The sequence below is a fragment of the Salvia splendens genome, chromosome 20, assembly GCF_004379255.2.
Source record: "Salvia splendens isolate huo1 chromosome 20, SspV2, whole genome shotgun sequence".
In the NCBI taxonomy this organism is placed as follows: domain Eukaryota; kingdom Viridiplantae; phylum Streptophyta; class Magnoliopsida; order Lamiales; family Lamiaceae; genus Salvia; species Salvia splendens.
The window spans coordinates 24,934,685-24,957,117 of record NC_056051.1 but is presented as its reverse complement, the minus strand read 5'-3'; the positions used below and the strand labels follow the sequence as shown (position 1 = coordinate 24,957,117).

The 22,433-nt window shown below is 39.8% G+C and overlaps 5 protein-coding genes and 1 pseudogene across 7 annotated transcripts; 5 read left to right on the top strand and 1 right to left on the bottom strand.

Annotated features, from left to right (window-relative positions):
- The first annotated feature begins 133 nt into the window (after positions 1-133).
- LOC121781731 (wall-associated receptor kinase-like 1) lies at positions 134-2,613 on the top strand. The gene has a single exon (XM_042179427.1). It carries the CDS (start codon positions 400-402, stop codon positions 2,611-2,613), a length of 2,214 nt encoding a protein of 737 aa, XP_042035361.1. The 5' UTR covers positions 134-399.
- A 506-nt stretch (positions 2,614-3,119) lies between these two features.
- LOC121781043 (wall-associated receptor kinase-like 1) lies at positions 3,120-5,239 on the top strand. The gene has a single exon (XM_042178724.1). The coding sequence runs from the start codon at positions 3,120-3,122 to the stop codon at positions 5,211-5,213; it is 2,094 nt and encodes a 697-aa protein (XP_042034658.1). The 3' UTR covers positions 5,214-5,239.
- Positions 5,240-5,269: 30 nt separating this feature from the next.
- On the top strand, positions 5,270-10,965 carry LOC121781042 (wall-associated receptor kinase-like 1). 2 transcript variants are annotated; one of them, XM_042178723.1, is made up of 2 exons: positions 5,270-5,993; positions 8,640-10,965. In XM_042178723.1, exon 2 carries the CDS (start codon positions 8,646-8,648, stop codon positions 10,779-10,781), a length of 2,136 nt encoding a protein of 711 aa, XP_042034657.1. In that variant the 5' UTR covers positions 5,270-5,993; positions 8,640-8,645; the 3' UTR covers positions 10,782-10,965. The 2 variants fall into 2 exon arrangements, with proteins under 2 accessions (XP_042034657.1, XP_042034656.1); XM_042178722.1 differs by lacking the exon at positions 5,270-5,993 and adding an exon at positions 7,366-8,300.
- Positions 10,966-11,098: 133 nt separating this feature from the next.
- Positions 11,099-15,484, top strand: LOC121781040 (wall-associated receptor kinase-like 10). 2 transcript variants are annotated; one of them, XM_042178721.1, is made up of 2 exons: positions 11,099-11,305; positions 11,537-15,484. In XM_042178721.1, exon 2 carries the CDS (start codon positions 13,157-13,159, stop codon positions 15,338-15,340), a length of 2,184 nt encoding a protein of 727 aa, XP_042034655.1. In that variant the 5' UTR covers positions 11,099-11,305; positions 11,537-13,156; the 3' UTR covers positions 15,341-15,484. The 2 variants fall into 2 exon arrangements, with proteins under 2 accessions (XP_042034655.1, XP_042034653.1); XM_042178719.1 differs by having other exon boundaries at positions 11,099-12,872; positions 13,143-15,484.
- A 136-nt stretch (positions 15,485-15,620) lies between these two features.
- LOC121781730 lies at positions 15,621-19,049 on the top strand (annotated as a pseudogene).
- Positions 18,911-22,366, bottom strand: LOC121781044 (repressor of RNA polymerase III transcription MAF1 homolog). The gene is made up of 11 exons (XM_042178725.1): positions 22,160-22,366; positions 21,661-21,737; positions 21,466-21,536; positions 21,322-21,371; positions 20,966-21,039; positions 20,826-20,888; positions 20,387-20,474; positions 19,705-19,767; positions 19,516-19,595; positions 19,358-19,429; positions 18,911-19,265 (listed from the first exon to the last, which is right to left on the bottom strand). The coding sequence occupies exons 2-11, from the start codon at positions 21,690-21,692 to the stop codon at positions 19,184-19,186; spliced, it is 675 nt and encodes a 224-aa protein (XP_042034659.1). The 5' UTR covers positions 21,693-21,737; positions 22,160-22,366; the 3' UTR covers positions 18,911-19,183.
- Positions 22,367-22,433: the final 67 nt, after the last annotated feature.

Sequence of the window (22,433 nt, the reverse complement as noted above, 5' to 3'; positions counted from 1 at the left end):
TCTTTTCTACAACATTAATCTGTCAAACAATATTAAGGTGCTAGAGTTCTTGAACTCAACTTCATAACACTACCAATAAAGGTATGTGAATGTAACCCACATTCACGTTTGTTATTTTTCACACTTGGCCGGGCGTGTAGTTGTGACACACCTCTCGGTTGAGTAGAAGTCTCTGGAATACTTTCTTGTTGGTGACTAAATCAAGTGTGTTGCTGATAAAACTCATCACTCGTTTGAGTGGTCTACTCTGTTTTTGGTCCATTGCTTCCTTTCCTTGTTAATTTGATTTTGTAGTGAACTTCAAAAGATTCAAAACATCATGATTATATATCAATCACACTTATTTCTATAATAATACCAACACTGTGATTGCATATTCACCACTCTTTTCAGCAAGCAATGAAGCTAGCCTTGGTAGTTCTGGTCTTTTCCACCCTATCCTTTGCCATAACCCCAACTCTTGCAATTTCCATGTCGAAACCCGGGTGTCCAGAAAAGTGTGGAGATGTCACCATTCCCTATCCTTTTGGAATTGGTTACCTGTGCAGTGCAAACCCCTCATTCGCAGTTATATGCAAATATTCGGCAGGAAACTCCACAAGAATGGTGCCATTCTTGAACATTATAAACTTAGAAATAGTGAATGTTTCTATCTACGGTGTGGTTATAGTGAATCTGCCCGTGTCGTCGATAAACTGCTCTGAAGGGCAAAGAAGAGAATCTCTACCCATATCACTCTCAGGAAGTCCGTTCACAGTCTCAGCACACTACAACACGTTAGTCGTACTAGGCTGCAAGAATGCTGTGTGGCTTCATGATAATGGAAAGGAAGTTGGAGGATGCTTGGCTATGTGTGATGATGCTAATTCTACAGACGCACTCAGTTGCAATGGCGTAAATTGCTGCAAAACATCAATTCCAAGACGAGTCCATGAGTTTGAGTTTACTTACCAAAGTATTCAAACCAGCAACAGCAGTTTATGTGGGTATGTTTTTCCTGTTGACAAGAAATGGATGCAAAATGGGGATTACAAAAGGTATAAAGGCCTTGTGGATGATCTGTCGAATCCATCTGATCGCGAGTTTGGATTTGTGCCGTTGGTACTTGAGTGGGAATATGGTAATGAAAGAACGTTCTACAATTTAAATTGCTCATCTCCATCTCATTATGGATATCAGTCCTTTGATGAAGGTAGTTGCAAGATAAAAATTACCGATCCTTTTGAATACCACACAGACTCGGATTATTCAGAATGTGGATCATTGTTTGATTATTATCAATATCAAAAGAGATATTTATCTTATTATCACGAATATGAGTATGTATCTTCAACAGAATACTGCACATGTAGTGCAGGATATGAAGGAAATCCATATATGTTTGATGGATGTCAATATCCAGATGGGCTTTATAACAATAATAGATCTCAAGATAGCATTAAAATACCATCCATCATTATTGGCAGTGTGTTTGGTGGGTTGCTTTTGCTCACTACAGCTTGGAAGTTTGGCAAAACTATTACAGAGATGGTAAAGGCCAGCCGAAAATACATGTTTTACAGGAGAAATGGAGGCATTTTGTTGGAGCAACAGTTGGCTGCTATTGAGAAAGGCATTGAGAAAACAAGATTGTTTAGTTCTGTTGAGTTGGCCAAAGCTACTGATGACTACAATGAGAATCGAGTACTTGGCCGTGGTGGTGAAGGTGTTGTGTATAAAGGGATGTTGGAGGATGGAAGAATCGTGGCAGTGAAGAAGTCGGAGAGGGTCAAACAAGGTGATGTGGTAGACTTCATTAACGAGGTTGTGATTGTATCACAGTTAAACCATAGGAATGTGGTAAAGCTGCTCGGGTGTTGTCTGGAAAGTGAAGTACCTCGTCTGGTCTACGAGTTCATCCCCAATGGCACTCTTTTTTCTCACATCCATCATCCACATGAAGATTTCCCCTTATTATGGGAAATGCGGGTGAGAATTGCAAAGCAAGTGGCCGGAGCTCTTGCGTACTTGCACTCTGCTGCATCTGTTCCTATCTATCACCGTGACATCAAATCAACCAACATACTCTTGGATGAGAAATATCGAGCCAAAATATCAGATTTTGGGACATCAAGATCAATTTCTCTCGATCAAACTCACGTGACCACACGAGTGGTAGGCACGTTTGGGTACTTGGATCCTGAGTACTTCCAGTCGAGCCAGTTCACAGAAAAGAGCGATGTTTACAGTTTTGGTGTGGTGTTGGTTGAGCTTCTAACTGGAGAGAAGGCAATATCGGCTGTTAGAGTTGAAGAAGGTAGGGGTCTGTCCATGCATTTCCTACATTCGATGGAGCAAGATCAGTTATTTGATATTGTTGATGCAAGGGTACTCAAAGAGGGCAAAAAGGAGGAAATCGAGGCGATGGCTGAAATCGCCAAAAGATGTCTGCATTTGAATGGGAAGGGCAGGCCAACGATGATGGAAGTTTCGCACCATTTGGAAGGAATCAAAGTAGAGATTCCTGAAAATCAGATACAAAGCAGTGGCTGTGATCCTATTGAAGATGTTGACTCTGATGGCCTCTCTTCCATCTCGGAAATCATTGAATGTTCGTCATCTGATGAGTCTTGAAGACTATTCCCATGACAAGTTAATGTGGTAACCAATATATTTTCTTTAGCTTCCAGCTATTTGGATACTGTGTATGTTTGTGTTAATACACAATTTAATTTATGTCAGTAAAAAATTATGTTCAGTGTTTATCATTAAAGACAATAATGTTGTTGCCTTATTTCTAAGGATGTGATTTTCAAAGTTTGTGTTAATTATAAACACTAAGACGGCAGCCAATAGTCGGATGTGATTTCCAAAGTTTCTCTGTGTTTTCTACAACATTTATAATCTGTTAAACAATATATGTACTAAAAATTAAATAGTTAGTAGCAGTTAGAGTTCTTGAAATACACTTCATACACTACCAGAAAAGGTATGTTAAATACTTATATGCATATTCCCTCTTCTTACATTCTCTAACCTGAATTTGTTTTTGAATTTCTGTATTTCATTTCCATAAATGTACAATATCTAAAGGTGTATGTACATTTATACTTGAAGAAATAGGCATATTGCAAGGAGGGATGGTGTTTCCCTTGATAGCCCGAGTCATTACATTCGTATTTCTGAGTTCCACAATGGCGACAGCTGCTTCACTCTCGAAGCCCGGTTGCCAAGAGAAATGTGGCAATCTCACCATTCCCTATCCATTTGGGATAGGCTCTGATTGCAGTGCAAACTCGTCCTTCACAGTTAATTGCACAGGAAATCCCTCAACGGCCTACATGAGCAACATAAACTTGGAAGTGATAAATATTTCCATTTATGGTGTGGTTATAGTGAATCTTCCCGTGTTTCCTGTCAACTGCTATGAAGGGCAAAGACGGGAAGCTATACCTGCATCGCTCACAGAAAGTCCGTTCACGGTCTCAGCACAGTACAACGCGCTGACTGTGCTAGGCTGCAAGAATTCAGTGTGGTTGCGCGCTAATGAAACAGCGGCTGGAGGGTGCATGCCTATGTGTGATGCTAATACTACTGATTTCAGTTGCAACGGCGTGAACTGCTGCCAAATCTCAATTCCAAGACGAGCACAACAGTTTGAGTTTACGTACGAAAGCATTCAAGCGAATAATAGTACCTTTTGCGGGTATGTATTTCCCGTTGACAAGGTTTGGCTGGACAATGAGGATTATACGGCGTATAAAGGCATCGTGAGTGATATGCAGAATCCATTTGATCAAGAGTTTCGATTCGTGCCTTTGGTGCTTGAGTGGGAATTCGGAAGTGGAGAAAGTATCTCCAACGGTGATTGCGAATATCCTTCACTGTTAGATGAATCTGAATATAATCTTACCTCTTCTAGTAGGTTCTGTTTCTGCAACTCTGGATATGAAGGAAATCCATATTTAGTTGAAGGATGTGAAGTTATCGATGAATGTAGTGATCCATCGTTGAATAATTATGATTGCATAAATGGGAACCGAAAAGAGAATCACAAAATAACATTTCCTGTTATCATCAGAAAAACATCCCTCGTCGTTGGGATTTTCCTCGGTGTGCTGATCTTTGTCGCTGCAGCATTGAGGCTCGGAGAAGCTATCACAGAAGCAATCAATGCTATCAAGGCCAGCCGAAAACACATGTTTTTCAAGAGAAATGGAGGCGTTTTGTTGGAGCAGAAGTTGGCTGCAATTGAGAATGGGATTGAGAAAACCAGACTGTTCAGTTCTGTTGAGCTGGCAAAAGCTACCGATGATTATAATGAGAATCGAGTACTTGGCCGTGGTGGCGAAGGCGTTGTGTATAAAGGGATATTGGAGGATGGAAGAATCGTGGCAGTGAAGAAGTCGGAGAGGGTGAACCAAGGTGACGACGTGGAAGGCTTCATTAACGAGGTTGTGATTGTATCGCAGATCAATCACAGGAATGTGGTGAAGTTGTTGGGGTGTTGTCTGGAGAGCGAAGTTCCTCATCTCGTGTACGAGTTCGTCTCAAACGGAACTCTATTCTCTCACATCCATCATCCACATGAGGATTTCCCCTTATTTTGGGAGATGAGGGTGAGAATTGCGAAAGAAGTAGCCGGAGCACTCGCGTACTTACACTCTGCCGCGTCTAATCCCATTTACCACCGAGACATCAAGTCGACAAACATACTCTTGGACGAGACGAAGCGGGCTAAAATTTCAGATTTTGGGACGTCGAGATCAGTTTGCATTGATCAAACTCACGTGACCACGCGAGTAGTAGGGACATTCGGGTACTTGGATCCAGAGTACTTCCAGTCGAGCCAGTTCACAGAAAAGAGCGATGTTTACAGCTTTGGAGTGGTGCTGGTAGAGCTTCTGACAGGGGAGAAAGCTGTATCTGCTGTAAGAGTGGAGGAGGGAAGGGGTCTGGCCATGCACTTCCTTCTTTCCATGGAAGAGAATAATGTGTTTGATATTATCGACGCGAGGGTGCTGAGAGAGGGCAGAAGGGAAGAAATCGAGGCGATGGCCGAGATTGCTCGAAGATGTCTGCATTTGAACGGTAAGAGCAGGCCAACGATGAAGGAAGTTTCGCGTCATTTGGATGGGATTCAGGTGGAGAAGAAAGTAACAGATCCTGATTGTGACGACTTCTCTTCCATATCAGAATCCTTTGATTTGGACATGATCTTCGTCGAAACCTGAACTGCCATTGTTTGATCAAACTACTAGTCGTATGGTCTGAGCCCACTTTGAGAGGGCCGGTCCACAAATCTCAAAGTTCTATGCAATGTACATCTTCCTATAAGACAAAGAAGGTGTGACATTTTCATCGAAATTGCCTTTCGTGATTCTAACGTGTTTAGTTATGTTACTACTATGTGCATATAATACATCATATGTCCGTCGTTATGTGTCTCTTTTTTTTTAATTTGGGGTGTCCCTTATTAATTGTCTTATTTCACTTTTATTTTTTTGGTAACGGATCTCATATTTCACTAACTTAATTCTCTCGCATTTTATTATAAAACTAATATACTATATAGATTGAACACATTACATTAACTTTTTCTATCCACTTTCCTCTATTTTTTTAAAGCTTAAATATATTGTTATCTTGAGATATTATATGATATTATCGGATTAAAATTGAATTTAGTTCGAAGCATTGCCCAATTATTTTTGAGTCCTTGTCAATTTGGAATTTATTGAAAGACTATTTGTCTTTTGTGGGCAATAAGTTTTGAGTCCTTGTCAATTTGGAGTTTATTAAAACACTATTTGTCTTTGTGCAGTATTTTTCAAAGTCTTCTCTTTATTTTGTCAAAGTAAGCGCTAGATATGCTCTAATTCAGTAGTTCCAGTGTGGAGTAATTAATCTCTATCAATCTCTCTCTCTGGAAATTGAAGCTTGTACAAGTTATCTAGCAGAGGTGCAAGGACAAAGCAAGTTCTTAAGCCTACTTGGTGCCTTGGTAGAAGGAGGTATATTAATATGAACAAATGATCCTTTGATTTCATTACTAGTTGCAATTATATACTAGTACTACTAATTGTGTTGTTTCTCTTCTTGTTCTAACTCCATCCATCCCAAGTAGTTGAGTTGGATTCTTTTTGAATTGTTCCAAGGTAGTTGGGTCATTTCTTTTTTGGCAAAAACTTTATCATCTCTCGTACTTTACCCCGTCATCATCTCTCTTGCTTTATTTCTCTATTTCTTTATTCTTTCCACTTTAACCTTTAACACATCAATTTCTTAAATCTCGTGCCCAAAAGAAATGTCTCAACCACCTTAGAACGTACGGAGTAATTGTTAAAATCTCATAAACTGTCCCACGTCGACTTGATGATGGTTTTGTCTCATATAAATAAGTTTGAATAACTCTCCCTTATGAGGTCTAATGTGGTATCAGAGCGGATCCAAGTCGTATCTGGTTTCCTAGTATTAAATAATTCCTAAAATTATGGAATATAATCTTATTTTTTGGAAACAATAGTAATAGTATATATCTGGATATATTGATGATGAGAACAAAATAGTGCATACTATTTCATGGTATTGTTAATGTTAGGGTAAAATAGTCTCAATCTAAAAAATAATTATGGCAAAAAAAACATAGGGGTATTATGGTATGGAGACATTATGTCTCTATTATCACTACCTAAAAAAGAAATACTATAACACAACTTAGTCGAGTAAGTAGAGACAGAACAAATTAAGTACGATCAAGGATTTGTGTACTAAATGAGAAATACATCGAAGTCGTCTTCTCTCTCTTTACAAAGTCTTCATTCATATCAAAATGTAGGGACCCGTCACCGTGTACACATTATTCCTACTGTAATTAGGTCATCCGCATCTCTGTTTCTTATTTGCCTCTTAACCGTCTCATCTATTCATAGGCCGCACTGTACTTTTCATCCCATCTTTTAACTAAGAGACAGCATCTGCATCCCTCAATCTCTTAACCGTCTCTTAACCATCTTATCCCTTAACTATTCATTCAATTTCATTTTTTATTTTTATTTCCAACAAATTCAATTAATAAAAACACACTTCATTAAATAAAATAAAATTATAACTTAAAATCCTAAAAATTAAAAAAAACACATAATTAAAAAAAACACATAATTAAAATCTAAAAAATAAATAAAAAAGACATCATTTAAAATACTAGAAATTAAAAATTACACACTTAAAAACTACTCCGTCGGCGAATCATCCCCAAAATGCGGTGGCGGTGCACTCAATCCACCTCTAGGCGGAATACCAATTTGTCTTGCCATATACTCAATTCCGGCAAGATGAGCTTGATATTGGGGAGGCGTCATGCGGGAAGTGTCAGCCATCGTGGCGGTCAAGTACATGGACAATAGGGTATTCGAGCCCGAGACCGCCTGGCTTGATTCGCCTCGGCCCCTCCTCCCTCTAGCCGCCTTCACCGCCTTGGTCCCTTGCGGCCGACGGCGCCCACTAGAGGAGCCCCCATGCATCGGTGGTCGTGCCCTCAACCTCTTGTGAGGCGTTGCCTGACCCGCCCTCACTAGACGAGTATTGACCACCCGCCGTGTGCTTCGTGTGTTTCGAGCTTGAGCCCGTGTTGGACTAGACACCGCCAGCCCACCTTTCAACGTCTTTGACCGCCTCCCAAATATCGACATGTTGAATTCTTTGTTGTTGTCGTCAAAAAAGACTCGCATAGCCGCTCTCAGAATGTCGTCTCCACTGGCTCCGCTTTGGTAATTCGCCGCTTCATTCTTGTAGATCCCGCAAAAAATTTTGACATCTCTATCAACTCGGTCAAAATGACTGCGGAGCATCTTCATGGTGCGGCGGCGGGACCCTTTGGCTTGTTCTCGTTGTAGACGTCGGTAACCTTTTTTCATAAACACTTGCGGGTTTGTTGATTCCCGACGATGGGATCGTACGAGACGCTGACCCAAGCGTTGAACAGAGTCTTCGTGTCGTTGCGGTTGTATGGATGACGGCCTACATCCTCCTCCTCCTCGGCTGCCTCCTCCTCTTCCTCCACGGCGTCGAATGTGCGACCCCCGGAGCTTCCACCTCCTCGTCCTCCTTCCGGATTGGGTTCATCCGGAAAATCCTCCCTAATTTGGGATAATCCCTGCGATTGCCCATACCTCGGGGCGGAAGCACGAGAGTACGCATCCATGATGCTTAAAAACGCTCATTTCTAATCCCACATCGACTTCAAAAAATTGAAGCTTGTACAAGTTATCAAGCAGAGGTGCATCGTTATTAAGCCCAACTCGGTGCCTTGGTAGAAGAAGGTATGCAAACAATTGACGATGCTTTATTTTCATTACTAATTGCAATTTTATACTCTTATATGTGCTGTTTCCTTTCCTTGTTCTAACTTAGTAATTTGATCTTTGTGTTTTATGTTTAAAGTAGAATGAATAACCCATTTAAGATGAGCTATTTTTTGTGTTAGAAGGAGAAATTCTGTTTGGGATTGGTTTAATGCTTTTCTTTCTCTTGAAACCCTGTTTTTGGTAATTTGCTGCCTGTTAATTTGATAAAGAAATGAACTTCACATTATTCAAAACACCACGATTACATAAAAATGACAGTTAACATTATGATTGAACATTCACCTCTTTTTCCAGCAAGCAATGGAGCTAGCATTGGTTATTCTGGTCATCTACACCCTATGCTTTGCCATAACCCCAACTCTTGCAAGTTCCATGTCGAAGCCCGGTTGTCCACAAAAATGTGGAAATGTCACCATTCCCTATCCTTTTGGAATTGGTTCCAAATGCAGTGCAAACTCCTCATTCACAGTTATTTGCAAAAACTCAACAGGAAATATGGTTCCATTCTTGAGCAACATAAATTTGGAAGTAGTGAAGGTTTCACTCTGTGGTGCGGTTATAGTGAATCTGCCCGTGTCGCTTATGAACTGCTCTGAAGGAAGGCAAACAAGAGAGTCTATACCTATATCACTCAAAGGAAGTCCGTTCACAGTCTCAGCACTTGACAACACGTTTTTGGTACTAGGCTGCAACACTGCTGTGTGGTTTCATGATAATGGAACGCTTGTTGGAGGATGCTTGGCCATGTGTGATGATGCTAATGCTACAGACGTGACCAGTTGCAACGGCATAAATTGCTGCCAAACACCAATTCCAAGACGAGGCCAGGGGTTTGAGTTTACTTACCAATTTATTCAACCCAGCAATAGCAGTTTCTGTGGGTATGTTTTTCCTGTTGACACTAATTGGTGGGATATTGAGGGTTACAAAAAGCCTAAAGGCCTTGTTGATAATCTGTTGAATCCATTTGATAGCGAGTTTAGATTTGTGCCGTTGGTACTTGAGTGGGAATTTGGTAATCAAGATGGTCATTGCTCATCTCCGGATTCAAATTATGGATGTCCTCGTAGTTCTTATGAATACGAAACATACTTGGGTTACTCTGGATCCAGTTCATATCAATCTTCAACAAAATACTGCACATGTGGAGGATATGAAGGAAATCCATATATACGTGATGGATGTATAGAAACTTATTATAGTAGCAATACAAATGGATATCATAACCATGATAGTGGTAATACTCAAGCCATTAAAACAGCATTCACTGTTATTGGCAGTGTGGTTGGTGTGGTTATTTTTCTCATTGCAGCTTGGAAGTTTGGCAAAGCTATTACAGAGACATTTTTGGCTATCAAGGAAAGCCGGAAATACATGTTCTTTAAGAGAAATGGAGGCATTTTGTTGGAGCAACAGTTGGCTGCTATTGAGAAAGGCATTGAGAAAACCAGATTGTTTACTTCTGCTGAGTTGGCCAAAGCTACTGATGATTATAATGAGAATCGAGTACTTGGCCGTGGTGGTGAAGGAGTTGTGTATAAAGGGATGTTGGAAGATGGAATAATCGTGGCAGTGAAGAAATCGGAGAGGGTGAACCAAGGTGATGTGGTAGACTTCATTAACGAGGTTGTGATTGTATCACAAATAAACCATAGGAATGTGGTCAAGTTGTTAGGGTGCTGTCTGGAAAGTGAAGTTCCTCGTCTTGTCTACGAGTTCATCCCCAATGGCACTCTTTTCTCTCACATCCATCATCCACATGAAGATTTCCCCTTATTCTGGGAAATGCGGGTGAGAATTGCAAAGCAAGTGGCAGGAGCTCTTGCGTACTTGCACTCTGCTGCATCTGTTCCTATCTATCACCGTGACATCAAATCAACCAACATACTCTTGGATGAGAAATATCGAGCCAAAATATCAGATTTTGGGACATCAAGATCAATTTCTCTCGATCAAACTCACGTGACCACACGAGTGGTAGGCACGTTTGGGTACTTGGATCCTGAGTACTTCCAGTCGAGCCAGTTCACAGAAAAGAGCGATGTTTACAGTTTTGGTGTGGTGCTGGTTGAGCTTCTAACTGGAGAGAAGGCAATATCGGCTGTTAGAGTTGAAGAAGGAAGGGGTCTGGCCATGCATTTCCTGCATTCCATGGAGCAAGACCAGTTATTCCACATTGTTGATGCAAGAGTGCTCAAAGAGGGCAAAAAGGAGGAAATCGAGGCGATGGCTGAAATCGCTAAAAGATGTCTGCATTTGAATGGGAAGGGCAGGCCAACGATGAAGGAAGTTTCGCACCACTTGGAAGGAATCAAAGTAGAGATTCCTGAAAACCAGATGCAAAGCAGTGGCCCTGATCCTATTGAAGATGTTGACTCTGATGGCCTCTCTTCCATCTCGGAAATCATTGAATGTTCGTCATCTGATGAGTCGTGAAGAATATAACTATGGAATGTTGAAGTAGTAACTTCATCCTGAGCAAGCAACCTATGCTTTTCTATATCTTCAGCTATTTGGATTCTGTGTGTATGTGTGCGTTTAATACACAATTTAACTCATGTGTGTAGCGTAATATGTGCAATGTTTATCATTAAAGACGCTAAATTTTATTGCCTAGAAATTTCTAAGGAAGTGATTTCCAGAGCTTGTGTTGATTACAGGGTCTCTATTAGTCTTTTCTAAACAATCCTAATATGGTATACAACAACTAATCTAATTATATATGCACCAAATATTAAATAGTTGCAGCTAGAGTTCTTGAACTCATCACTTCATAAAACTAAAGTCTTCATTCATATCAAAATGGAGGGACTCATCAATTATTTGGTAGTGGTTACTTAACATCTCCATTGAAATTATTCTTGCATCAGCAGTTATTTTTGCAGTATTAAGAGTAGCGCTGAGCTCAATCAATATTCATCCTATCAGATCAGAAGTGAGTTCAAAACTGCAGGTAAAAGGTATGTTCTTCATATTTGTTTTCCCCAAAATCATCTAATTATAGCATTACTGTTGATGTATTGTGTGGAACCTGAATAGGCTTAGGATTAGGGCTTTTGTTGCAACATTTAAATATTAATGTAAACATAATGTATTAAAATATAACTTAAGTTTATGTTCGACATTTCATTATTGTTGTATTGACATTTTTAATATACCACGTTGATGAGTTACCAACTGATCACCCGCAGGAAGGTAAAATGCAAACTTTTTCAGTTTTTGCGGCACTAATTGAAGTTCCAACCTAAACGATGAACTGAATGGTCGTTCAAGTCTTTTATCAAGCAGGTGGCGTGCGGCAGCAAAGCTTATCATCTCAGAATCCATTAATTAGGATAAAAACCCTTTCATATTCACCAAAAGCTCAACTGCCCTTAGGGAATCAGTGGACAGTCCCAATTTACTTCCAATTCAACCGTTGATTTTGATTAGTTTCAATTAACTGCTACAATTATAGTTACAGTGTTGATATATCTATATCATCCCAAAATCAGTTAGTAATCACGTCCAACAATTCAAGGATCAAGTGTTCTCGCTGCGTACCTTCTTCCGCACACCTGCAGGAGGACATGTGTAAGCTTGAAAGTTGATTTTTGCAGTTTTTGGGGCTCTAAATGAAGTGGGCACCAGAACGATGGACAGAATGGCCGTTCAAGTCTTTCATTGAGCATGTGGCGTGCAGAAACATAGGTTATTTTTGCAGAATTATTTCACTAGACTTCAAAGTCGTGTTTCTCTCTCTTTTTCCAATTCAAAGCATTAGTTCGAATTGTTTTCCACCAATTATTTGTTAGTCAAATCTAAACATTCATATGAAATCAGCTGTATTAGCTGGAGCTCCATTATTGCTGATTTTCAATGTTCACGTTCTTCTTAACATCTTGAAAAGTTTTGTCCGTTTTGCGCACTCGATGTCATATAATAATAGGTGTCATTATCTGATTAATTGAAGTAAACCATCTGCTTTGAATATCAACATTCACATCACATCTCTGAGCTCAATCATCAGCAAAAGGTATGTTCTTCATATTTGTTTTCCACAGAATCATCTAATTATTGTCTCTCCTTGTAATATATTGTATTCAATAATCATATAATGAAAATCTCTTGCCTGGCATTGCTTCCGCTAGTGGAGAGATGGCGACTGAAACCAAACTCCATTAATTTAGTGTCTGTCCCTACTGGATTCATATATAGTGGTGAATAATTAGACAGCCAAAGGAGACTTGAAAAAGTTGACAGTTGACTTGGAACACTTTTAAAGATGGCCAGCCAACATGTTATTGTTATCTACTGGGAAAGAACACATCTGCATTATGAGCCTTGCATAATAACACTTTTGCCTTCATCCACATATGCAACACGAATCGATTACTTCGCTCGTGAAACATTCTGATTCAGTACAGGGTACATTGCATATTATTCATGGGAACTGAATTTGTATGCTTCATTTTCAGAGCATTAGGTTGATGGATTGATTTTGAATATCTACATCTACATAAAATCTACCAAAAAAGCAAGTAAAAGGTATGTTCTTGATATTTGTTTTATGCAAAATCATCTAATTATTGCAATGACCGTTGAATTGGGGAGCTTGAATGGGCTTAGGATTAGGACTTGGTTGTTTCTCATTGTGTTTTGCATTCGAAAACTATATACAGTGAAAATGTCTGCCTTGACATTGCCGACGTGCGTGGTTTTGTAGAGACGAACTCGTGTTCTGTATTGTTTCTGTGATGTACGTTGTTTCGCAAGAATAACTGTAGTTGAAACTGGATTTTCATTGAAACTCTGCAGGCTAAAGGTGAAGAATGAGGTTTCTCTTTATTACACTCTCTGTCTTTTCCTGGCTATGCCTAACCGTAACTGCCATATCTTTGTCGAAGCCTGGTTGCCCCGAAAAGTGTGGGAATGTAACCATTCCGTATCCTTTTGGGGTTGGTTCCAAATGCAGTGCAAAATGTGTTATTGATTCCACTGAATGCAAAGAAGCATTCTACACAATTATCTGCCATAATTCGTCCACTCCATTCTTGAGCATCATCAATATGGAAGTGGTGAAGATTTCGCTGTATGGAACGTTGATTGTAAAGCTGCCCGTGTCGCCTATGAATTGCTCAGATAAGCAGACAACTGTCCCTGTGCCTATTTCACTTCGTGGCAGCCCTTTTACGATCTCAGCACACTACAATTCTTTATTTGTGCTGGGCTGCATGAGTTCAGTCTGGCTGCGTTCTGAGACGATGCAGACAGTTGGAGGATGCACGGCTATCTGTGATGGGAATTCCACGGACACGAGCTGCAGTGGTGTTAACTGCTGCCAAACGAATATACCGGAACGACCACAAGAGTTGGAGTATACTTATCGAAGCATTGAAGGGAGCAATAAGAGTAGATTTTGTGGCTATGCTTTTCCTGCTGACAAGAAATGGATACAGAATGCTTACACGTTTCATAGTGGCCTAAATCAAGATCCGTTGAATCCATATGACGCGGGATTCAGATTTGCACAACTGGTGATTGATTGGGAGCACATTGGATTCGAAGACTTCCATGACAATTCTGTTTGCAAAACGCTGCCTGAAGGTCGCAGTGATGAATACATTGATGATTACTACACACCGCGTTATGATACTACTGGAAACAACTATGTATCATCGACTAGATACTGCTCTTGTCGTGATGGTTTCGAAGGGAATCCGTATCTAGGCCCTGAAGAAGGATGCATTGATGTAAATGAATGCAGCAACTCAACATTGAACATATGTGGTGGTAATGGGACTTGCATCAATACAATCGGAGGCTTCACTTGTCGGAAAAGATCTGCTGCCAAAATAGTGATTATCAGTGTTGGCAGCGCGGCTGGAGGGCTGGTTTTGTTACTCGGGGCGTTTTTTGCCACTAGAACTATGAGGAAAAGAATGAAGGATAAACACAAACTCAAGTGTTTAGCCTTATTGTTGGAACAGCAGTTGTCGTCCGTGGATAATGGCCTTGAGAAAACTAGGTTGTTCAGTTCGAAAGAGCTATCAAGAGCTACTGATTTTTATAATGAGAATCGGATACTTGGCCGTGGAGGTCAAGGCACTGTCTACAAAGGAATGCTGACTAATGGAAGGATTGTTGCAGTCAAGAAGTCGAAGAAGGTGGAAGAAGTAGATCTTGAAGCATTCATCAACGAGGTTGTCATTCTCTCACAGATTAATCATAGGAATGTGGTCAAATTATTGGGATGTTGTCTTGAGACTGAAGTTCCTCTCCTCGTCTACGAGTTCATCCAAAACGGCACTCTCCACCAACACATCCATGATCCTAATGAGGAATTCCCATTATCATGGGAGTTGAGAGTTAGGATTGCAAGAGAAGTAGCTGGAGCACTCGCTTACTTGCATTCTTCTTCGTCTGCACCTATCTATCACCGCGATATCAAGTCATCGAACATACTTTTGGATGACAAATACCGCGCCAAAGTCTCGGATTTTGGGATATCAAGATCAATTTCTGTTGATCAAACTCACCTGACCACGCGTGTGCAAGGAACCTTTGGCTATTTGGATCCGGAGTATTTCCAGTCAAGTCAGTTCACAGAAAAGAGCGATGTCTATAGCTTTGGCGTGGTTGTGGTTGAGCTTTTAACCGGAGAGAAAGCAGTGTCAGCAATCAGAGCTGCAGAGGGGAGGGGTTTGGCTGCACACTTCTTGCATTCCATGGAGGAAAACCAGCTGTTTAATATACTCGATGCCAGGGTGATCAAAGAGGGCACAAAGGAAGATATTCTTGCTATAGCTGAACTTTCTCGAAGATGTCTGCATCCGAACGGTAAGAGAAGACCAACGATGAAGGAAGTTGCAGTTGAGTTGGAAGGCAAACGTTTACTCGAAGAAGGAAACTTTCAACAAGAAGAAGGTGAAGAACGCAATATTGTTGAAGTTGATGAGTCTGATGAATTCTCCTTCACCTCAGAAAGCAGAGGTGGTGATACAATCACTCAATAGTTATAAGCAGATGAAGAAAACTCAATCTCTTGGAATATTACTATATACATGACTGCTGCATTACTACCATTTCTGTAACAGGTCAGGATAAAAAAGTGTTACTGAAGTTTTCTTGAATTCAAACAAAATTTCCGATTCAAATTATTTTGCTATTGTTCACTTTGTCAATGTCATTTGAAGGTTTCTTTGTCCACTTGCCACTCTTCATTAAATGTTAAATTGATCAAGAGTCATTTAAGCCTTACTACATCTGAAGCTCATTTACAACTTTTTTTTTCTGCGGTGGAAAATTAGACAGCCAAGTTATTGAAGACTTGAAAAGTTGAAACCATTGACAGTTGACTTGGAAGACTTTGGAAGATAGCCAGCTTGTTATTTACTAGGAAACAACACAACTTCCTTCATCACTCCATCATCCTGTTTAGAAAACTAAACTGATCAAACCATATACACAACACTATTCGATTACTTAGATCTAGAAACTTTCTGATTCAGTAAAGGTACGTTGTAAATGGGAACTAATTTGTGTTTCCTTTTCAGAATATGAGGTTGATGCATGAATTTTAATTAGATATAGCTAGATTCAATATAAATTGAAGATTCTTAATATAGTTATATTCTGCTTCATGTTTTTTTCTTATTGACTTTTCATGCCCAGTTATATGAAGTAGAATGCAAAATATTTGTATTATATGAACTCTTGAACTTTATAGCACTGTTTTGACTGTTATCTTGATGTTAAATACTTTCACTCTATGAACTCTTAAATTTATAGCAATTGTTTAGACTGACATTCTGTTGTTGAAGAATGAAGTCCTTCATATTAGTCCATCTGTAAATCCTGCTGAGCTATAGCATAACTTTGAGTCTGGCAATATCTCTGTCGATGCCTAATTGTCAAGAAAAGTGTGGAAATGTCACCATTCCCTTTCCATTTGGGATTGGTTCCAACTGCAGTGCAAACTCCTCCTTCACAGTTATCTGCCGGAATTCCACAACACCATTCTTGAGTAGCATCAGCATGGAAGTACTTGATATTTCCATCAGAGGTATAGTCATAGTAAAGCAGCTGGTGTCGTCACCTATGAATTGCTCTATGAATCTGAGTACAGGCCATCTTTTGACATCCCTCAAAGGAAGTCCATTTACAATCTCAGCACGCTACAACACATTGGCTGTGTCAGGCTGCAAGAATTCGGTCTGGTTGCAAGCTAATGAGACAACTATTACAGGAGGATGTACGTCCATATGTGCTGCCAGCTCCACAGAAACTAGCTGCAACGGCGTTAACTGCTGCCAAACCACACTTCCACCACGACTCAAGGAGCTCGAGTACAAGTACAGAACAACTGAAGCCATCTGTGATGATAGCTCTTGTGGATTTGTTCTTCCTGTTGAGAAGATATGGTTAACAAATCATTACAAATGTTTCAAAGCATTAAACCGAGGATTGAGATTCGCTCCTCTGGTACTTGAGTGGGAATTTGGTGAACTGAAAGGTTATACTAACAGTATCTGCACGTATTCAAATGATTATTGCCTCTCATATCCTGATGATTTTGGCCGCAGATATGCACAAAATAATTCTGATGATTGTAGGTACAAACATTTTGACGGTCTTTGTAGCATATATCCTTCTCATTATTACTGCCAATCATCATCTGATCGTTCTATATATTTATATGATTCAGATTATGATTATTCATATTCAATTTGTTATGATGAAGCTGGTTATGCATCTTCAACCAAATACTGCTTGTGCCCTCACGGGTATGTAGGTAACCCGTATCTACCAGGGAAATGCATTGATATAAACGAATGCAGTGGCGCAACACAAAATTCATGTCCATTAGGATGGTATTGTAAGAATGTAATAGGGGATTATGATTGTATTGATCACACAGCTAAATATAAAGCCCATCTGAGAACAACGTTCATCTGCTTTGGCAGTAGTCTCGGTGCTCTGATTCTACTCCTTGTAGCGTGGAGGTCAACCAAAGCCATCAAAAAAGAATCAAGGCGAACCGGAGACGCAAGTTTTTCAAGAGAAATGGGGGGCTGTTGCTTGAACAACAGCTTTCGGCAACTGATAATGGTCTTGACAAGACCAAATTGTATAGTTCTAAAGAGTTGACACTGGCCACTGATCACTACAATGAGAACCGCATACTTGGCCGTGGTGGGCAAGGCACTGTCTACAAAGGAATGTAGAAGGATGGTAACATTGTGGCAGTCAAGAAATCGCAGAAGTTAAGAGGAAGGTGATCTTGAAGTCTTCATAAATGAAGTGGTTATACTGTCACAAGTGAACCACAGGAATGTGGTTAAGCTACTAGGATGCTGTCTGGAGATGGAAGTTCCTCTTCTCATCTACGAGTTCATCCCAAATGGAACCCTTTTCCAACAAATTCATGAGCCAAGTGAGGAATTCCCGTTGACATGGGAAATGAGAATGAGAATTGCAAGAGAAGTTGCAGGTTCTCTTGCTTACTTGCACTCTTCAGCATCTGCGCCCATCTATCACCGCGATATCAAGTCAACAAACGTACTATTGGATGACAAATACCGCGCTAAGGTGCCGGATTTTGGGACATCAAGGTCAGTAGCTCCTGATCAGACTCACTTCACCACCCGGGTTGTAGGCACCTTCGGCTACTTGGATCCAGAGTATTTCCAGACAAATCAATTCACGGATAAGAGCGATGTCCACAGTTTTGGTGTGGTTATGGTTGAGCTTTTGACCGGTGAGTAAGCAACATCATCCATCAGAGTTGAAGCAGGAAGAAGTTTAGCCACACATTTCTTGCTTTCAATGGAGGAAAAGATGTTGTTTGAAATTCTTGATGCAAGGGTCCCGACTCCCGATTGCCGGCCCGAGCAGTTCCCAACGCCGGCCGCAAGAAAGAAGGCGGCGGCCAACCGCCGTCGCGCCGCGACTCCATCCGCCCCCGCTCCCGAACCCGCTCCGGCTCCCGCTCTCTATGTGCCACCTCAACCCCCACCAACTCGTTGTGGGGAATTTTGGCCCAACTCAATTTGGCCGATAGGTCAACTATGACCCCCGAGCAACTTTGATCGCATGTGGCAATGATACGGGGTCTCCAAAGAACATTGGGGGTATTGCCGGATGAATAGTCATCCACGGAGGTAATTTTAGCCTTTAATTATGTAATTTTTATTTTTTAGGTGTTTAATTATGTAATTTTTATTTTTTAGGATTTTAATTATGTAATTTTTAATTTTTAGTATTTTAATTATGTAATTTTTAATTTTTTTGTAATTTGTAATATTATTCCGGGTAATTTTAATGCATTTTTATTTTGTGGAAATGTTTTTATTTAAATTGAATAATAGAATGGTGGGACCCTTCAGCTTGTCCTTGCGAAAAAGCACGGATGTGGGCGTTGTGCTCTTGCCTAAGAGCAGGGAGTAAAAGTGGGACCGGGCCCACATCCGTGCTCGTTGGCAAGCCCACATCCGTGCTCGTTGGCAAGAGCACGAAGGTGGATGCTCTGATCATGGGTAATGAACAAGTACATTGTTTCAAAATTTTGCAAAATGCACATTAAGTAACAACAAAAGGGCATATATTGGGATTTATATGACTAAGAAGCAACAATCTGCAAGTTACAAACAAGATACAGGAAGCAGTGGAGCATCTGCATCCTCTTACAGTGCAACCGGTATTCACATACGAGGAATGGCGTAAAACACTACTAGAAACAAAAGAATACACACCCCTACATACACACTGCCCAGCCTACATACACATCAACAGTTTTGATTTTGATACAAGATTTTTTCCAAGATTTTTACAGTCACATGATTGTAGAGATCACTTCATCATATGTCCATGTCATCAAATATTTCTCCGTCTTCCTCTAGACTCGGCTCATCAAGATGAAAGCCTTCACTAACCAAGGAGCTGCAAACGAGACCAGGTTGATTAGGCTGTGTGAGCTATATAACATAAGAGTTCTAAGTGATGGATGGATGGATGGATGAACCTTCAATTACCTTAAACAGCTGAAACGAAAGCTTACAACGCGCTTGAGCTTTCTATTGTAGAAGAAGAAATGGTATGACCATCTGGAAGGTACAAGGTTGAAAGATGGAAAAAAGTTACACATCGACTAAAGAAAAGGAGCTGTTATTTTAGATGTAGTAAGGCTTACATGGCTCCTTTCTCCAGGAATGGATCTGCATCAGAATCAGGGTTGTAGCTGTAGATTTCACATTCTGACACTTTTACGACCTGAAACAACAATAACGTAGATGAGTTGCTCGATTTTGAAGCTCTAATCCTTGGCAAGTTGTATTATATCCAACTACTTTCGGTTTTTACTTGGTACGGTTGAGGATACCTCATCTAAAGCCTTGTGTAAGGTTGCAAGCAAGGAATCTCCTTCATTCTCCTCAGACCACTCCTACATAGATCGTGGATTCGAAACTGAGCATACACGTGGAATTACAAGAGAAGCAAAGAAAACCCAAAAAATTGAGGAGCTTTGAATCCATGACTTGCTAGGGAGGAATCCACAGATAAACCAATCAATTAACCATTTAATCGAGAGTTCCATGTGGACATACAATCCTTCAAACGAAATTGACAAACTGAATTTGCTAACACATGAATTGCCCAGCTAAATCATCAAGACAGAGAGATGGTCTTGAGAGTCTCAAACTACAATTTCAACATAGCATAAGATTTTTCCAGCAGTTGATATACTTTTGGATGGTGTTTTAAACTATCTAACAATCTCAGGAACGTGCTTCTCAGTCTCACGATAATATTAGAGGTTACAATGGGGTGGTGCTCGTGCCAGATGTATACAAAGTAACAACCAAGAGCTAGCTGTCACAGACGAAATAATACTCACAGTAGATTTAACCAAAATTCAGTTTTTGATAGGTGATATTGGACGCACAGAATTATAGGCAAACCATTCAATATTATAAATGCATGTTTGTTATGAGATAAACATTTTTTGGAGGTTGTGAACACATCACTACAATGTGCGACTATTCACAGATTTTTGGAGATACCTTTGAAGCTTCGAGCATGTAAACATCAAATATCTGCTTAAAACTGTCCCAGGTTTCTTCAGTGAAAAATTCGTGAACTCTGGCTGCACTGTTGAACCAAAATTTTTGCAGATTGTAGCATAAAAAATAAATAACAAAATACATATTTTGAAGCGGAACCAGATCAGACTTGGATGATGCAAACTAATAGGCAATCAGATAACATATAACTGACAATTAGTGTTGGGAAATGGAGAGACTTGAACTCTCAGCTCCTTATGAGCAACAGTAATTTAAACTGTCTGTCAAACCTTCTGACAACACTCCCAAAGCCGTTAAGAAGGATTATATAGCGGGATGCCAAGTCGCAAAGAAAGCTGACAGTGGCATTACCCATAATCCTCCTTGTTGAACACACAGCAATGACAAAAATATTATCAAGCGTAAGATACAGAGTTACCTGAAAGCGAAGTCCGGATACATGTGATGAAGAATAAGAAGAAGATAAATCAATGTCTTCCGGCTGCCAGGTTCAAAAGCTATGAGTCAAATACATAGAATATATAAAAACCAACAGGCTTTTGAGATTGATTTGCCAACCTGGATCTACTAAGAAGATATTCATCAGGTGAAGAAGAGTCGGTATCCAAAGACTTTCCAAGATGATCAAGAATCTGGATTTGAAAAGTAACGGGTGTTATTATTAAGACCAGTCGATATCAGAATGTTGTGAGATAAGACATACGAGTCAGGCTGAATTGGCTACTGAATAACGAGTAAAGTTTGCAAGATATGAAATAGAGACACAAAATAATAATTACAGAGAACAAACACAGCAGATAGTAAAACATTAAAACATGTAAACATCAGACATCACTAGGAAGAAAATATGTAAAGATCCATGAAGGAAAAATTTAACAACTAAAACTATATTCAACTACATAAATTGCACTCGCCTCATTCTCCAAGCTGAGAGAGAGCTTCTTATCTGTTCCGGTATGTTTGCCTAGAAATAAAACATCCAAGAAATCTCACATTATCTTTACCACCAACAAAACTTAGTGTTTACTCTCATATTGGTTATCACTTATCACACTTACAAGAGTAAGCTTCCAAGCATCCTTCAATTGTACGTTGTCCAAGAGTTACATGACTCAAGAAATCATTAATTCTAGGGGCAAAAAAAATCAAACTGATAAGCTGACAAATTCACTGATGGAACCAACTTTGTGTGTCACAAACAAGCTGCAGAGAAACATGGGAAACATATTTCAACACAAAATTTAAAAGCATACTTGTCAAGAGGAGTGTATTCCATGTACTTCATGATGTATTTCGATCAAAATCCAGGCTTCAATCACAATCTCAATGTCTGCACAAGGATAATATAGCAAAAATCCAGTTGATTATCCTAAAAAATAAGTAAAGTGACATTTGAGTCGCTACAGTATCAATTTAAACTTCTCAGTAACATCGAATACCAAACTATTTTAGCAACTAATGTGTCTGATTGAGTATCCAATAGATCCAGCTCTTATCATTTCAGAAAGCAAATCACAGTTTATTCATTTTCCCGTGAACTATATTACGGCGCGGAAATGTATAGCTCGAGTCAAATTCTCAGCGAAAAGCAACACAAGCAAATGAAACAGCTCCTAACCGAACAAATTCAACGGACTCAAATGAGATTGAAGGAAGATCGCCTAAAATGTGTACTAACTTAAGCAGATCAACAAATAAATACAGATCAAATATCAGCATAGCTGGATCCAACAGAAGGAAGCAGAAGCACACCTGATTCGACGAAAACGCCTGAAATTGAAGATATGATTTGCGGCTTTAAGAAAAACCAGTGAGAATTTGAAGATGCAACCGATATCTCTCGATGGAGGAATCCAAAGTTGGAATATGCGGAATTCCCAATATGATTGGATGGAAATCTGTTTGAAAAAATTGTGTCTGTAATTTTGAGTTTTGGATAAGGTTTGGTAACAGATGGTAGTTGGAGAAATATTTTTATGATTTGTGTCTGTAATTTTTGAGTTTTGGATAAGGTTGGTAATAGATG

Excerpts from the sequence above, each read along its gene's own strand:
- LOC121781731 (XM_042179427.1), top strand. The coding sequence starts at position 400 with ATGAAGCTAGCCTTGGTAGTTCTGGTCTTTTCCACCCTATCCTTTGCC.
- LOC121781043 (XM_042178724.1), top strand. The coding sequence starts at position 3,120 with ATGGTGTTTCCCTTGATAGCCCGAGTCATTACATTCGTATTTCTGAGT.
- LOC121781042 (XM_042178723.1), top strand. The coding sequence starts at position 8,646 with ATGGAGCTAGCATTGGTTATTCTGGTCATCTACACCCTATGCTTTGCC.
- LOC121781040 (XM_042178721.1), top strand. The coding sequence starts at position 13,157 with ATGAGGTTTCTCTTTATTACACTCTCTGTCTTTTCCTGGCTATGCCTA.
- LOC121781044 (XM_042178725.1), bottom strand. The coding sequence starts at position 21,692 with ATGAAGTACATGGAATACACTCCTCTTGACAA. Across the intron at positions 21,040-21,321 it reads CTCTCAGCTTGGAGAATGAG|ATTCTTGATCATCTTGGAAA; the intron begins GCGAGTGCAATT and ends TTTCAAATCCAG. Across the intron at positions 19,430-19,515 it reads TTCCTGGAGAAAGGAGCCAT|ATGGTCATACCATTTCTTCT; the intron begins GTAAGCCTTACT and ends TGTACCTTCCAG.